General features: G+C 40.3%; 1 protein-coding gene across 6 annotated transcripts in view; it reads right to left on the reverse strand.

The window, feature by feature from the left end:
* The window catches only part of CABIN1 (calcineurin binding protein 1), a 205453-nt gene that overhangs the window by 138021 nt on the left and 50876 nt on the right, over positions 1–16556 (reverse strand). For 4 of the 6 annotated variants that reach the window (XR_013348094.1, XM_077835271.1, XM_077835272.1 and 1 more), the window contains 3 exons: positions 11868–12128; positions 10905–11056; positions 9044–9222 (listed from right to left, as the gene is read on the reverse strand). Coding sequence is in view for 5 of the 6 variants with exons in the window: in XM_077835271.1 (XP_077691397.1) it covers positions 9044–9222; positions 10905–11056; positions 11868–12128 (592 nt within the window). In the remaining variant the exon portion in view is untranslated. The remainder of the gene's footprint in view (positions 1–9043; positions 9223–10904; positions 11057–11867; positions 12129–16556) is intronic. The other 2 variants (XM_077835274.1, XM_077835273.1) reach the window with 1 other exon arrangement.

The following is a 16556-nucleotide window of genomic DNA, read 5'->3' on the forward strand; positions in this document are numbered from 1 at the left end:
GCAACAAAATGGCAGATGAAATTCAATGTTGCTAAATGCAAAGTAACGCTCACTGAAAAACATAATCCCAATTATACATACAGAATGATGGGGTCTAAATTAGCTATTACCACTCAAGAAAGAGATCTTGGTGTCATCGTGGATAGTTCTCCTAGAACATTTGCTGTATGTGCAGAAGCAGTCAAACAAACAAAACAAAACAAACACCAAAATGAACAGAATGTTAGGATCCCATAGGAAAGAGTTAGGTAATACGATGGAAAAGTTCATAATTCCCCTATATAAATCCACAATGTATGCCCACACCTTGAATAATGTTTGCAGTTCTGTTTGCTGCCCCATCTCAAAAAAATAGATTAGAATTGGAAAAAGTACAGAGAAGGGCAACAAAAATGATCAGGAGTATGGAACAGCTTCCATATGAGGAGAGATTAAAAACACTGGAACTGTTCATCTTAGAAGAGAGACAACGACTAAGGGGGAATATATTAGAGGTCTATAAAATCATTAATAGTATGAACAAATTGAATAAGGAAGCGTTATTTAACTCTTCATGTAACAAAAGAACCGGGTTGACCCAATGAAATTAATAGGCAGCAGGTTTAAAATAAATATAATGAAGTACTTCTTCACTGAATCTACATTCAACCCGTGGAGAACTCATTGCCAGGGAATGCTATGAAAGTCAAAAGAATAACTGTTCAAAAGAGAATTAGATAAGTTCATGAGGATAGGTCCATCAGTGGCTATTAGCTAAGATGATTAGGGATGCAACCCCATGCTGTGGGTTTCCCTAAGCCTCTGACAACCAGGAGCTGGGACTGGATGACAGGGAATGGATCACTTGGTAACTGCCCTGTTCTGTTCATTCCCTCTGAAGCATCCAGCACCGGCCACTGCTGGAAGACAGGACACTGGGCTAGATGGACCATAGGTCTGACCCAGTACGTCGTTCTTATATTCTTAAGATGGAGACCAAGGTGGCTGTCTACAAAGTGTGAGCATCTGTTCCCCAACTGGTCCAAACTAGTTTGTGGATTATATTGTTCCTAGTTTTTAATCTTGGTATATTCATCTTGGAGAAGAGGAAATATCTTGAGTAGAATATTTTCCCTTGTGCTGAAGCAGTATCAGTTCCATGGCTTACAGATGGAGCAGGACTCTACTTCCTTTCTGAGCATCTTCTTCTGAGAGGGGTCACTGAAGAGGGACATGGAAGGGGATTCTGAAGGGAGAACAGACAGGAACTCTGTCATATCACCAGTAGTGATAACCTCTAGAACCCATCTGTTTGACGTTATTCGGTGCCATGCTGAGAAAAAGTGAACTAGATGACCTTCAAATAGGGTGCAGGAGTCCTGTGTATGTGTCAGAGGCCTGATTCTTGGCTTCTGAAAGCCCCATGAAAAGGATTTCCTGGTGGGAGGCTAGGGCTGGAAGGAGAATGAAGAGGAGAAGTTCTGCTTACTGGGTTGTAATCTTTGGTGTTTGCTAGGAACTCATAAATCCTTTGATGGTAGAATGGTTATGGGGCTGGATGCTGCCTGTAAGACTGAGGTTTAGGATACTTCCTCTGTGGCCCCAGGGTATAGATACCCAGAGAGTGAAGAATTGCTCACGGGTCTTTAAGGGTATGTAACAAATTTATCTTTTTTCATGCTGAATGGGTTATTTCTCTCAAGAGGCAGATCCAGAGGCACAGTAGATTGGACTTCTTTGGTAAATATGGAGGATTGGAGCCATGAATCCCTTCTCATAATTATAGATGCTGCCATTGACTAGGAGGCTAATTAATTAATACAACCATATTTCAACTTTAAAGCTTGGTTCTATTTCACTAAATGGAACTGTACACTCACCAAAGTGAAGTGAAGTTCTTTCTTCAAAAGAGGTCTACACATTTGGCCTCCTTACCTGTGGGTGTAAATCTGGTTTGATGCTGCTTGTCACTTTTGGTGACAGCCTGCAACACTACGGAGTTCGGAGTATGAAAAGTAAGTAAGTATTCCATCTCTTTCAATGGTACAAAATATTTCTTCTCTGCTCTTTTCAGAGTGACAGCACAAGTAGCTGGAGTAGTCCAGACCATTCTGGTTGGTTCTAAAATGGCTTCATTAATAGGCAGTGCCTCCTTCCTCGGACCATCTCTTTGGAAGATATCTATCAGCTCATGAGTGATGTCCTGCATTTTATCCAGAGGTATCTGCAGCGTGTCTGCAATTCTCCCAAGGTGGTCTTGGAACTGCCTATAGTCAGGTGGTGATGGTGATTGTGTGATCACCTCATCTGATGAGGACAATGATAATCATCCCACCAGGGTGAATGGTTCCAGCTATATGGGTTTCTCCTCTTCTTCAGAGTGTTCCTGATTAAGTTGAGGTTCTTTCCCAGGTGGCAATCCTGCCTTGCCTCTCATTGAGATCTCAAAAATTTGGGAGTCACAAAGACGGATCTCAGGGACACTAATAAGGCTAGTGCGAGGGATAATAGCGGTAATGGGGTGGATTCCAGAGAGGAGGGTACCATTGGTCCTGAGGTGGGCAGTCCTTCCTATGAGATATGAAAGCACCCATGATATTTTGGAGACTCTGTCAGGGCTGACTTCCTGCCTCGTTAAAGCTGGTGAAGCTCTCCCGCTAATTCCAGACTAAGTGGAAGAAAATAAGGCCTCTATGTTGATGGGCAGCGCCATCAGTACCAGGTCTCATTATGTATTGGTTGGCTGATAGTACAGGAGAGTGGTGAAGTGATGGTGTCAGGAGGTCCGTGGTTAGGACCGGATCTGACAGTATCAGCGATTCCAGATCTGCAAAGATGGTAAGGTCCTCCGGGATAGAGTATCTAGTCTGTTGATGGAGAGTGGACCCAGTTTCTGTCCCTTAGCAGTGCTGGTTTCAGAAGGACAGTGGTTTTCAGTAACAATGATTTCTTATCTCTTCATGCTGGTACCATCAGTGTAGGATGTGTCCATGTTCTTCTTTCCATTGTCACTACCAGAGATAGGTCTGTCCCTTTGGCTATCAACTGTTTTGGGGGACTCTTGATTCTCCCTGTCAAGAACCAGTACCATGCTCCTTAGGAGTTCCAGACACATCCATATCAAGGTGTGGGGTCTTACTGACCTAGAAGTTGTCAGCAAGGAGGTCCTCTTTTTCGGTGAGGACTTGGCAGGAGATTTCGCACGTGTCTTGTGAGTGTTTGCTTTTACCCTCCTCATGTCTCTGTTTGGAAGAGTCCTTAACTCTGCCCTGAGCAGCCCTGGAGGCGGAGACCACCATGATCAAAGGGGTGCTTCTCAATGCTTCTGTCTGATGTGCAGAAGAGTGTGATGGGCCAGAATAAGACTGAAGTCTCACACAATTGTCCATCAGGAATCTTGAAAGCCTGAATTCATGAGACTGATGGGTTCAGCAAGGAAAGCAAGGGCAGATACTACACTTAGAAGGATTATGAGCTTCCCCAAGGCAATAGAGGCATGCAGTGTGGAAGTCGGTGACCAGGAAGACCCAGGGATAGGACTTGCACACCCTGGGATCTTGGGCATACAGGGCACCCCCATATGGGGGGAGGGGTGTTTGTGTGGGGGTGCCCCCAGACCTCTGAACTACTTTAACTACACTATCTAAAACTGCTAAAACTTAACAGTATCTGATTTTTTGAACAGGAACACTAGCTAAAGCTACGGACACTAGAGAAGTTCTGTCTCAGACCACATGCAGTAGAAAGGAACTGGAAAAGTGGTAGGTCTGCACCACCCCTTATGCCCTTGGTTCAGAGTGGGAGGAGGAGAAAGGCGCAGCTCAAGCAAAAAATCTGCCCATCTCAGGTGCATGGAACACATATGCACCTCGACTGGAATACACTTAGTGAGCATCACTCAAAGAACTCTAGCTTACACACATGTTTATCTTCAATGGTATGCAGTCGAAACATTTGGGATTACTTGGCCTCATACCACTGTGATTCTTGAAATAGACCCCAGCCATAATAGTTGACACTACACAAATCTGGAATCAAAATGCACTTTCATTTAATTAATTTTTTTTTTTTTTAAAGAAAAAGATAAAAAGTTGAGTTTTGCACTGGAGCAGCTTCACCACTTGAGGCAGAGTGTCTCTCTCTCCATGTACAGAAGGGACTTCCCTTACAAAATGAGTCAAAGATGTAATCCCGGATTGGGTCTAGTTTCATCAAATCATTAGATACATGTTAGTAACTAGTAACTCTAACAACTGCTATACTTCTACCATCAACAATCTCAGAGCACAGAGGCTCATCAACATTCATCTGGTCAGATTCTTCTTATAAATTTTTATACTGAATATCAATTTCAGATTTTTTCTCATTCAACCCCATTAAAATAGGGGCGCTAAATAGATTAAATTACAGAAAGGATAAAAAAGCAGGATAATAGCAATTGCCATCCTGGATCCATTAGTTCAATGTCCTGTCTCCAAGAGCATCCAGTTCCAGATGCCACAGAGGCAGGTGCAAATCACAACAGTAGTCAAATGTACAATTATCTCCCGCCATGAAGGTTTCATTCTAATCTCTAATACTGAGAGATTGGTTTAAACTCTGATGCATGAGGATTTTGTATCCCTTCCAAAACTCTGTTTGTATTAACTGTTATAACTCTGGATATTCTGGTTATCCATCTAAATGTCCGCTCTCTTTGAGTCTCACTAAATTCTTGGCACCAGTGACAAGTTGATGCTCAATATCCTCATGGATCACCTTTGACTCATCAATATCTTGAGAATCCCACTCTCACAGAAACTGCACACCTCTACATCATTTGCAGAATCACAGGACCAGCGGATTATGAAGTGGGACTCCTCCCACAGCACGAAGCAAGTAGCCTTTCCCAGTGAGCTTAACATGCAGTTTTTGCCAATTATTGAAGCAAGCCGTGACAGGTAAAAGCAGGAAGAAAATGTCTAGGGAACAGAACTGTATAAAGGTTAGGGGCAGCACGGGCAATATTGGTTGCAAAAGCAGTCAAGCAAAGATAAACATAAAAAAAGGATAATCACATATAATTGAACAGAAGGCAGTAAATGACAAGGGTAAAGACAACAATAATATAATGTTTCAGCATTACAGTAGCAATGGGCATTCCATGCATTTTCTGCACTGTCTCACAACACTTCATTGATAGATACATACATAGCTGAACATCAACATATTCAAAAGACAGATGCCACAGCAAAAGGACAAACTTTTCAGTTCTCTCTCTGGGAACTAGATTTCTTATTTGGATAACTGTTTTTATTTAGATACACCTTTTATTTTTTCTCTTTCTGAATTAACTTCAATGTTTAAAACAGGGATTAGCTGAATACATTGAGACTGTAACTGTTGAGAGTCTGTATTTTCTCCCTGTCTCTCTGTGAAGAGCTGCACATATCCACGGCTTAATCACTGTGCATTCAGTAGAAAGTTGGCCCTCTAGCTGGGTAAGTTAATCATAGTGATATCCTAGGTGAGGCAAATGTCCTATTTAATCCCAGACTGCTATTTTAAAATAGTAAATAACAGAGGTCTACATTTGGTTCATCCACTGTTAAATTCAGATTTTTACTCTGTTGGGTTACAAAACCAGTGATGTGAAGGGGAGGGAAAAGGAGAGCCTGGGCTAACACAACAAAGGGGAAAAGGAGATGTTGCCTGGTGAATGAGTAAGAAAGAGCACTGAGAGAAGCAGCCACCTGTTTTGTGCATGCACAACTGCCAGCAAACACTAGCTGCAGCTCAGCTATATTTCTTGCCTCCTGAAGGAAAGATGCAGGTCAGCAGCTGCCATAGGGAGACAGGGCTAGAAATGTATGTACTGTACTGTACAGTAAAGTACTGTACTACTCTACAAGCTTTTATTGCTCTATATTTTCCAGTTTGTCTAAAGCATGATATTCTAAACCAATGCAAAAGGGATTCAAAACGGTCTACACTATAGCAGTCATTTCCAAATTTCGTGTCCATCTTTTCACAGATATAGAAATATGCTGGACAGTTATAGTACAATATGAGAGAGATAAGGTGCAAGCTTGTCTCTCTCACCAACAGAAGTTGGTCCACTAAAATATATGATTTCACGCACCTTATCTCGCCAATATATTGGGACCAAAATGGATACAACTACACTACATAGTACTATATGGACATTACAGCTACATCACCTGAAAATAAATGCTTGCCCTTTACATTTTAGCTGTGTAGAGTTGCACACTTGAGGATTGGAGTCCAGTGATTTTCAGTGAAGGGCTCCTGTCTGTGGATGAACTCACTCTCTCTAGAAGTCAGCCAGTTTGCTGACCTCAGGGTACAGTACAAGATATCTTGGGTAAAGCATTTGTTTGACTATGGACCATTGCTGAGCTATTTACTAAGTTTGCTTTTGGCAATTCAGGCAGAGGGGATTTTTGTGTGGGGGATCTATTGTAGTCACTTATATTATTGTCCTTTATCAGGTGCCATGGTAAAAAGTACATAAAAATACTAAGACAATTAGGGTAGATAACTGAACTGAATTTGGGCCAAACTATTTCATTCACAAACAATGCCAGTGTGGGCCATTTCAACTGGTGTCAGAATAGCAAAAAGTTTCCCCAAAGTAGTAAGTTAAAAAAAAAAAAAAGAAAGCAATTGACTATTTTTAGGAACAGTATAATGGAAATGCAGACACCACACTTCTGCGGCAATTAGGTTGCGTTAAAGATGTCAGTAGCACTTTACTTTAAAAAGTACATATTTTAACAAAAGTATTATGCAAATTAATGCAAAGCAATGCAATATTAGTAATACACACACACACACACACACACACACAAAGGTGAGTCACTTCTGAGCTTCCCAACCTGTTAGCACTCCTCCATCTGCAACAGCAGCCCTAGGCAAACATTTTAATTTCCTGGGGCTCTTCAGTGTGCTGCTGCTGTAGTTTGGCTTTGCCAGCAAATTTATAAGGCATTATGATTGGTGCAGTGCTTTGCAATTCTACCTGTAATAGTCACACTCTACCTTCCAAGAGGGCACCCTAACTTGGCTTCTTCTACAAATTGACAATCTCTATAGCTGTGACAACAGCTATGCTATGCCAGGCTTGCAGCTCCTATAATTGCTGCTTCAGCCCTGATGGATGTAGCAGCTCCTTAGCTTGCACCTTTTGGTTTTGCTAAGTAGCCCACCTTCCTCCCATCAGGAAATTAGTATGCCATCACCCATTATACCTTCTTGTGAGTGAATGCACTCATGACATGAACTGCAACAACTCATTTGTCTCCACAAAACATTTCAGCAAGCTGTAGGGCCTATGCATATGAAGTCTGACAGAGAATTGGATCGCACAGTGCATATTATTTTAGGATACTTTTTAATTTTTTTTACATTTTTCGTTTGCAATGTCAGTCTCCACAACGAGTGGGGGGAAAAAAGCAGGTCATGACTGGCCCCACATCCAAGTAACAGCAGAATTATTCGAGAAGAATCTTTGACTAACAGGGCAAAAACTATCTGCTAATGAATGTGGTTGACAACAGAGAAGTAAATAATGTACCTGCCAACAAATAGAGGTGACTGTCCAATGATTTCCAAAGCATACTAGCTACATAAAGAAACTTCTTGCTTTCCAGGCACATCCTGTATGAGTCTGATCTGATCCAAAGCCCACTGAAGTCAATGCAAAGACTCCCATTGATTTTAATAAGCTTTGGATCAGGCCCTAAATCTTTATCCCTATTCTCTCTCTCATTTATATTTTACTTATACACACACACACACGACTGGTAGAGAAAGGACACAGAGCAGCTAAAGCAGTATAAGTGCCTGCCTATATACAACTCATTCACACTAATGTGCGTGTGTGTGTACATACATATTACACACACACACACACTCTCTCTGTCTGTCTCTCTGTTAAAACCGTGAACGAATTACCGCATACTGAAATGAAGGTTTGGATAAAACAAACTTTTAAATATTCAGGTTAGTGAAGGAAATGCAAAAACCCTCTGCTGGTTTTAATCGAGAAGTTATTTATTAGTAGGGAAGAAAAGCAAACAAATACACCTTGTCGGGTACTGGACATTTAGCTACTGGTTTCAAAATTGGGTCACATTTTTATGGTTTAAATATTTTTGAAATGTTGACAGGCATGGAAGCAGCCCACCCAAAAGAAATAAGTTCAGATCAGGAAGAGCAGTTCCTCAAGGAGGATGCTGTAATCCATCAACATTCACCTGCAGAAGCACTCTGCAGAATATGTACTTTATTCATGAATGTTGGTAGCCACAAATCTAGAGGGACAGATAGCTAAGCTGGTCACCAGTGTGGTGATGTTGAAACAAAATTGCCTGCCAAAAGATAGTGTCAGGTTTCCTAAATAGTAGATTTCTATTAATTTGTATTGCAATGACACCACTACACTGCCCTACTACTTTATTTCTAAACCAATCAGCTGTTATTTTATGATCCACAGAAATGTGCTGCTAGCCAGTTGTTGTAAATAATAAAGAAAAAATTAAAAGATGAAGTCTATTAGACCACCATGCAAATCACCTTGTGCTGATAAGCAATATATTCAGACAGTCGCCACCTGCCTCATTCCAAATGGGATAAACTCTGGTGAGATTTTTTTGGATGGAACATCACAAAAAGTTAACTGAACTGCTCAGATTCTCACCAAGTCAAGGAAGCACTGAAATGGTACAACCTCAGGTATCAATTAAACCCAAGTCTTTCCTCATAAGCTCAAGTAGTACATGATTGGCTCTAGAGATATGCCACATTACTGAAGGACCATTTAATAGCCACATACTCCATCCCACTCCCATTCCCATTTAGTTTGGGTGGGAGGTGACGACCTTGAATGTTTTATTTAAAGCTCTGACCACTGTGAATTTATGAAGTTAATGAGCAGCAATATTGCCCGTGTTACCACAGACCCATCACCCTCCTTGAAATGAGCAGATTGATCTTCCCAGGTCAAGCCCCCCATGATTAAAGCACCTCCCTGTGCTGGCAGTATTGAGAACAGGGACTGTACCATCCGGCGTTGCCTGCTGACGGGGTTTTTTACATTTGACGTAATCGTGGTCAACTGGAGTGGCTGTGTAAGGTGGGGATGTCAGACCTGGACCAGAGGATGAGGGGAGGGAAGTCCCAGGGCCTGGTACTGTTCCAGCAGAAGAGTGAGAGTCTTCATCAATCATGCAAGTCTTTTCCCTGGGTAGATGGGAAGAAGACAAAAATGAAAAGGAAGAGTATTAGCATAGTCAGTGTCTATGTAAATTAAATGGAAACAGACTGCTCCTCTTGCATCATTATCTTCTGTATATAATCAAATCTATGAGCAACATCAACAAGATGTAGTGATCAATGGCTCCATGTCTAGTTGGCAGCCGGTGTCAAGTGGAGTGCCCCAGGGGTCGGTCCTGGGGCCGGTTTTGTTCAATATCTTCATAAATGATCTGGAGGATGGTGTGGATTGCACTCTCAGCAAATTTGCGGACGATACTAAACTGGGAGGAGTAGTAGATACGCTGGAGGGGAGGGATAGGATACAGAAGGACCTAGACAAATTGGAGGATTGGGCCAAAAGAAATCTGATGAGGTTCAATAAGGATAAGTGCAGGGTCCTGCACTTAGGACGGAAGAATCCAATGCACCGCTACAGACTAGGGACCGAATGGCTAGGCAGCAGTTCTGCGGAAAAGGACCTAGGGGTGACAGTGGACGAGAAGCTGGATATGAGTCAGCAGTGTGCCCTTGTTGCCAAGAAGGCCAATGGCATTTTGGGATGTATAAGTAGGGGCATAGCGAGCAGATCGAGGGACGTGATCGTCCCCCTCTATTCGACATTGGTGAGGCCTCATCTGGAGTACTGTGTCCAGTTTTGGGCCCCACACTACAAGAAGGATGTGGATAAATTGGAGAGAGTCCAGCGAAGGGCAACAAAAATGATTGGGGTCTAGAACACATGACTTATGAGGAGAGGCTGAGGGAGCTGGGATTGTTTAGCCTGCAGAAGAGAAGAATGAGGGGGGATTTGATAGCTGCTTTCAACTACCTGAAAGGGGGTTCCAAAGAGGATGGCTCTAGACTGTTCTCAATGGTAGCAGATGACAGAACGAGGAGTAATGGTCTCAAGTTGCAGTGGGGGAGGTTTAGATTGGATATTAGGAAAAACTTTTTCACTAAGAGGGTGGTGAAACACTGGAATGCGTTGCCTAGGGAGGTGGTGGAATCTCCTTCCTTGGAAGTTTTTAAGGTCAGGCTTGACAAAGCCCTGGCTGGGATGATTTAACTGGGAATTGGTCCTGCTTCGAGCAGGGGGTTGGACTAGATGACCTTCAGGGGTCCCTTCCAACCCTGATATTCTATGATTCTATGATTCTAAGATGGATTTTCACCATAAGACACAGGAAAGAAATGAAAAAGGGCAAACTGGATCCCCATCAATGGTTTGTGTCAAGACATCTTAATTTATAGCCATTAACAAACCAAAGCTAGAGGGCTCCTGTCAATAAATTAAGCTGGACTTTTAAGTAAAGCATCTGCTAATTAATCAAAAATAATGGTTTCACCAGTGTATCCAAAGATGAGCTTGTCCCCGTCTCTTGTTAACCTTCCTCCTTACATTGTGCCTATATATTGCAGAGATCTCAGAAAAATCAATACTGTAAGTTCTATGATGTGGAACACTAGATGTCATAAGAGTGAGTTAAAGTCTTAACATTTTGGGGCTTCTGTTGGTTTACAGCACATTCATTGTTACTGTAATAGTTTGTGGCACACCTGTTTTGAATCTATGTAGATGTCTACACAAATAATAATCTTTACATTAAAAGCCTACTTGTTGTGGAAAAAGCATGTTTTCAGAGTATTTTCTGGAAGTTAGCACTCACTTTTCTGTAACTTTTGGAGTGTTCTTCTCTTCACCCCTGGCAAATGGTCCCTCAGAAGCCTCCTTCATGAAAGTAAGTAATATCTCCGCATCCACCCCAGAGTCTGGCTTCCCCACAAGTTTCAGAATAGAGGCATGAAGCCGGAAGTAAACCTAGGAAAACAAAACACAGTCCATTAAATCAGAAGAGAGCTCAGAATTCTGAAACTAGTTCCAAGAAGTAGGCCCTGCTCTACAAAAATTTCTGAGATTTGCAGAGCAAGTTATTTGCTGTCACATGTACCCCATCAGGACATTTCCTGTCCATCCCAGTCAAGTAAACGGCACAGGTTTTCAGAACAAAAATGTGCTCCCTCCAGGCAATGGAATGAAGCAATGAGGACAGACATGGGAGGAGGTCATTGGATACATACTACAGCCAATGTCCTTAACAAGCTGCACCATGGATGCAGAGGGTCTGTGACTACTACATCAGCCCATGGGCTCATGCCCTGCCTCTGGGCGAGGGGATGGATTTCACCCCAACCACCTATATTTCAACCTCAAAGTCTGACTGATGAGTTTTATGTGGGTAAAGCGAATTTGACTCTTATTAAATAAGCGATAAATAATAGCATTATCTGATACCAGTACCATACCTATAAACTGGCTTTATAATGCAAGCATTTAGGAATTCCATTTGATTCCTGGTTTTTGCCTTGAATATATTTCCATCTCGAAAGTACAATGCACATCTATTGCCACTACTCTAATAATAATGATTATCATTATTTCAACTAATGGGAGAAAAAACAAAATTTTAAAACACAGAGGTTTAAAAACAGAAAATGGTGTCTACTGGTTAAACTATGCATGTGTGGCAACATTTTCAACACACTGAAAACATGGTAACAGCTGTTAAATTCTGATTCAGTTTAGTTAGTAGACCTGGCACCAAGCTTTTGTGTGTGTTTTTCCATTTTACCTCTAATGCCTCCATGGCCAGTTCTGGTGGGTTATGGTAGTGAATCTTCTTTGGATACCTGGCAGCTTCTTCATGGAGGTAGTGACCTGCTTGTTTGTAATGAAGCAGATAGACAGCTGGAGACTGCTTTTGCTTCTCTGCAATCTTTCCCAGCATGTAGTGAATAAGCCACTCCTCTTCATCTCCATCTCCCTCACAGCGAGATGCCGAAGTAAAGCAGAGTTTGGCTGTCTCCAACATGCTGTCTCGACGCTCTTCCATCTGCAATGGGACAAGATGCTGAAAACATGAGTTCACCCTTAGCTGGGATGAACAATGTTGAAATTTATTCTGCTGCATATGAAAGTTCACAAAAGCAATAGGTTATTTAAAAATCCTTTGGATTTAATGGCAGAGCATATAAAATGTATCCAACTACCCAAATGGCTTTTGAAAACTCATAAAATGTGGTGCATATGAATCTGTGTTTCATTCGGTTAAAGGTCTTCTCACATTAATGACTCAAAGTGGTAAGAAAAAAAATGTATAAATGTAAAACACTTGTGGAGAAATTACCAGACAGTGATTCTGTTTCTTTTCCATCATTGTAAGCAATTCTCTCAACACATATATTTAAAAATAAGAATTAAGGATATTTACCTAACTCTGCAACTAATAGTCTACTAGAACACAGGCCATTAGAATTCACAAAAAAATACATTTTATAATAGTTGGTAAGAATCTGATTTTGAGCCTCATAAGCAAGGCAGCAGTATTGATTTTTACAAAACGAAACAGCATAAATTAAGGTTAGCCTTCCCCGAGGATGAACTAAAAAATATTTAAGAATATAAAGTAACGACAGCGTCTTAAGTACTGTCTGGAAACGTGTTGCTTTATTTTACAGAGTTTAAATATAATGTTAAATATTAATTATGAACTTCTTGAACAGAAAATATTCTTGAAACACATCTGCCCCCTTTTACATAATTAATTTAAGAAGAATCCCTTTGATTATGGTTTGGTATACAACAACAGTGGTTTTGTGTTTGTTTTTAAACGGATATATCCCTAAAAGGGAGAATCATGCTGTTCTAACTCACCTTTTGTTACACCGAAAGCTTAGCCTTTTCAAAGGTTTATACCTTTATAACACATTCATTTTAAAAAGAAGAGTGAAACCATTTAAAAAAAAAAATTCTGGTTTGGTGCATGGAAACTTAAGTTGGCTGGTCTGTACCCACATTATAACTCTGTTACAAATGGTAACTAAAGTATTGTCCATTCAATTCCTTAATAAGTACCTTACTGTGATAGGTTTACAAGACAGTAATGAGCATGTTTTTATTGTGAAGAATGGCATGGACTGTAATGACTTGAGGCTTCAAGGTAATTAATTCTGGAGTTCTTAGATTTCATTACCAAGTAATCTTTAGAGATGTAATAACACACTGTTACATGGCAGTCCACAGTAAACCTTGTATGGTCACAATGTAACTAAGAGCAGTAACATAGTCAAGAGCCTTCTTTTCTTATGTGTGTAAAGCTCTGCACACTTCTATGGTGGTACTACATATATAAATACAGAATGGGAAGGTGGTAAATATTCAAACCTGGGAACATTCAAAACTGAGAAAGGTGAAAATGTAATTTAATCTCCTCCCATTAACATTTGGGATGCTAACACCTCGAGAGCTTTGGAAGAGATGGGAGTAGAGGTGCTAGCAAATGTTTATACTCTTAAAATTACTCTAATATCAACATCACCATGTCCTATGGTTCTCACCTCTCAATAACTACATCACAATTTGTATGTGGCCAACTAAAAAGATGAATCTGTCTAACTACAAAATCGCAAATAAATAAATAACTAATTCTGGCACTGTCGTATCCGAGAACTCATGCCAATCAGGCACAATTTTGCTAGGAAAGAGCCCTGGATTTCTTTCCCTTTCTACAATGACCACCTTCCCAAATTATCGTTAGAAGAGGCAAGAAATCTAAAAACAGGATCCGAAAAATTGATTTGGTGTAATCTCCTTGGTTAGGTGTCTGACCTTTCACCATTAGTTTTAATATTTCATGAATAAATAGGAATTGAGAAGTTGAGATCCTGAACACGCTAAGATACTTTTCATAGCATCCACTAAAGAGCAGCAAGAACCTGGATGAGTAAATTTGACTGTATGTTTATTTTGTTTTTCTGGGAGGCACAGAGATTCACTGAAGTTAGCCTTCATGAATTCAAATCAACTCAGCGCATTTTCCACAAACATGTTTGTTTAGAGATGCTATTTCAGTAGATCATCTGTTGCTATGGAGTATGGCTGCTGACAGCCACCACTTTGTTTATAATCCAAATTATCAACAGCTCATATAATGTTCATTTTGCTTCATGGGAACACCCTTGTTCACTTCTGATTGTTTTACTGCAAGACAAAAATCTGAATTCCAACCCTTGGGGCAAATTTGCTCTAGAAAACATTTTATATACAAAGGCAAATTGCAAAGCAAAAATTTAAGTCCAGATTTATTTGTTAAGCTCCGCACTAACAAAGTTGTGGGAGACATTCAACGTTATAATTAACCTTTTAGACGTTCTTTCCCCACCTTAGTGGAACCCTTTTATAACCTCTTGATTCACTGAAGACATGCCAAAATGCATCATTCTGTGACATCACAAATACCATGAATTGTATTGAGACATCTGGGATAGCTTCCATGAACCAAGATCTACCAAGAGGGCCGAACACCACTCTGTGTTGAACATCCCTCAGAACTTCCTTAATGGGGGCATTCAACACAGAAATTCAGCTCAAGTTTTTATTTTTCTTTGCAGTTCACCTAACTCAGGATTAGAGCCTCTTAGAGGCTTTTGAATAAAAGACAAGAAGAATGACTATGCCTCTTGAGATACGTTTTCTCTGAACATGGGATCCTCCCAAGACCCATGTTTTCCAAATGAGATTTTCAGCTCCTTTTGTGCCTAGCTCAAGAAGTGTTGAAGAAAATGATTCACTACCTTGAGTTAACTGAGAGTTTGGTTTTCACACATCTAGCACTGTGTGATCACAAAATGGTATTTTTAAAATTCTGACAATATAAAAGATTAGAAAATAACCAATTAACTTTCAGTGCAGTTAAGTTATCAGGCAGTCCTAACTCTTTCCTGCTTTCAGGACACAAACACCTTCCATTTCACAGTATTACTTTAATGGATCTCTTCAGAAACTCAAGTAATGGCCATTTGGTCTTCATCTATAGCGATATTGGGTGGAACAATGGTCTTTAAGACAGTGCCTCATTTCTTAAGTTGATTAATTCATATCTCATTCCGCAAGTAAAACCCCAGTAAGATTTAGGAGAAGATATGCCTCTGAACAAACTACATGGAAAAGCATGGGGGAGAGATTCAAAACAAACTCTGATTGGCTCGCGTTGCATGCCTCTTATTGCAGTCTGAACACAGCAAGTGATTCTATGATTTCCAAATCTCTCCAGTGACATACTATGCTCCTGAGCGAGACAAGTACTCTTTATACTGATTCACTTCAAGGTGCTCATCTTATTCACTGAGAAGCCATCTAACTTTCAGTTAGAAAGATCAACTAAGCCATATATCCCTACATGATTCCTGATGCTTAAAGTTATCTAAAAAAAAGTCTCTCTCTGTTTCCAGAGATTGTGATTTATCTACTTGTCTGCAACAGGATATTTTAAGACCTTTTTTCCACTCAGCTCATGTAAGAAAGTTCATTTTAATTCCACACAGTGGTTCACACCAGTACTGTTTCTTTGAGTCTCCTCTTCCATATTTTGTCTGGCATATTCTTTAGTTACCTTTGCTGGAAAAGTAATTACGGTTTAACTTCATGCTGAGGAATAGGATTCAGAGCACATTTTCTCAGAACCTTTGCAGGATGGACGAGAGCCTTCGAGAAGGCAAGAGGAGAAGGTATTCTCATTGCACCTTCTCTTCCATTCATATACTGGGGAACTTCAGATTTTCTTGAGTATTTAACAGCTCACAGACCAGAGACAATTCACCTTCTTTTTTTTTCCTTCAAATTTCCATTCCTTCACTGTAATCTGATACTTGAGAGTCAGGATGGAAGATAAATGTATCAGTCAGAAAGAGGGGGATACAACACTGTCTATATCTAGTGACCCAAGTTTATAAAGATTAAAGTTGCTTTTCTGCCTTGGATCAGCAGAAAATTTCACAATCAAGATAATTTATGCATGGCTGTTGGTCAGGGGTCAATTATCACGTAAATTACTTCCTTGAAAATGCTATTGAGATGTTTGTCATTGAACAGTTTTGATCATGAGCTTAAGTAAATAACCCAAATGTAACAAAAAGAGAACCCTCATTATGACACAAGAGAAATGATGATGTGTGGGCACAAATGTGAGCTGCCCAATTTTCTGGTCTTTTGCCTATTTAAAAAGAGGTGTTTCATCTTATTCTGAAGTAATTTGTATGAAGTTTAGTAACAGGGAAAGTAAATGTATTGTAGATACTTGCAGTTCATTACAAATTCATAAGTATTTGGCTTTTTTCCTGCTGGTTCTGCCATTTTTGAGTGATCTTTGGAGGAAGAGTCTAAGTAGGCTCAAATCTCAGACAGACTAATTTTGAGAAGAAACTAACAAAATTTCAAAAAGTGCTCACGCTGGCAAGTTACATGTTTATTTTTACTAGAGCTG

This window comes from Eretmochelys imbricata, chromosome 15 (genome assembly GCF_965152235.1).
Source record: "Eretmochelys imbricata isolate rEreImb1 chromosome 15, rEreImb1.hap1, whole genome shotgun sequence".
In the NCBI taxonomy this organism is placed as follows: Eukaryota; Metazoa; Chordata; order Testudines; family Cheloniidae; genus Eretmochelys; species Eretmochelys imbricata.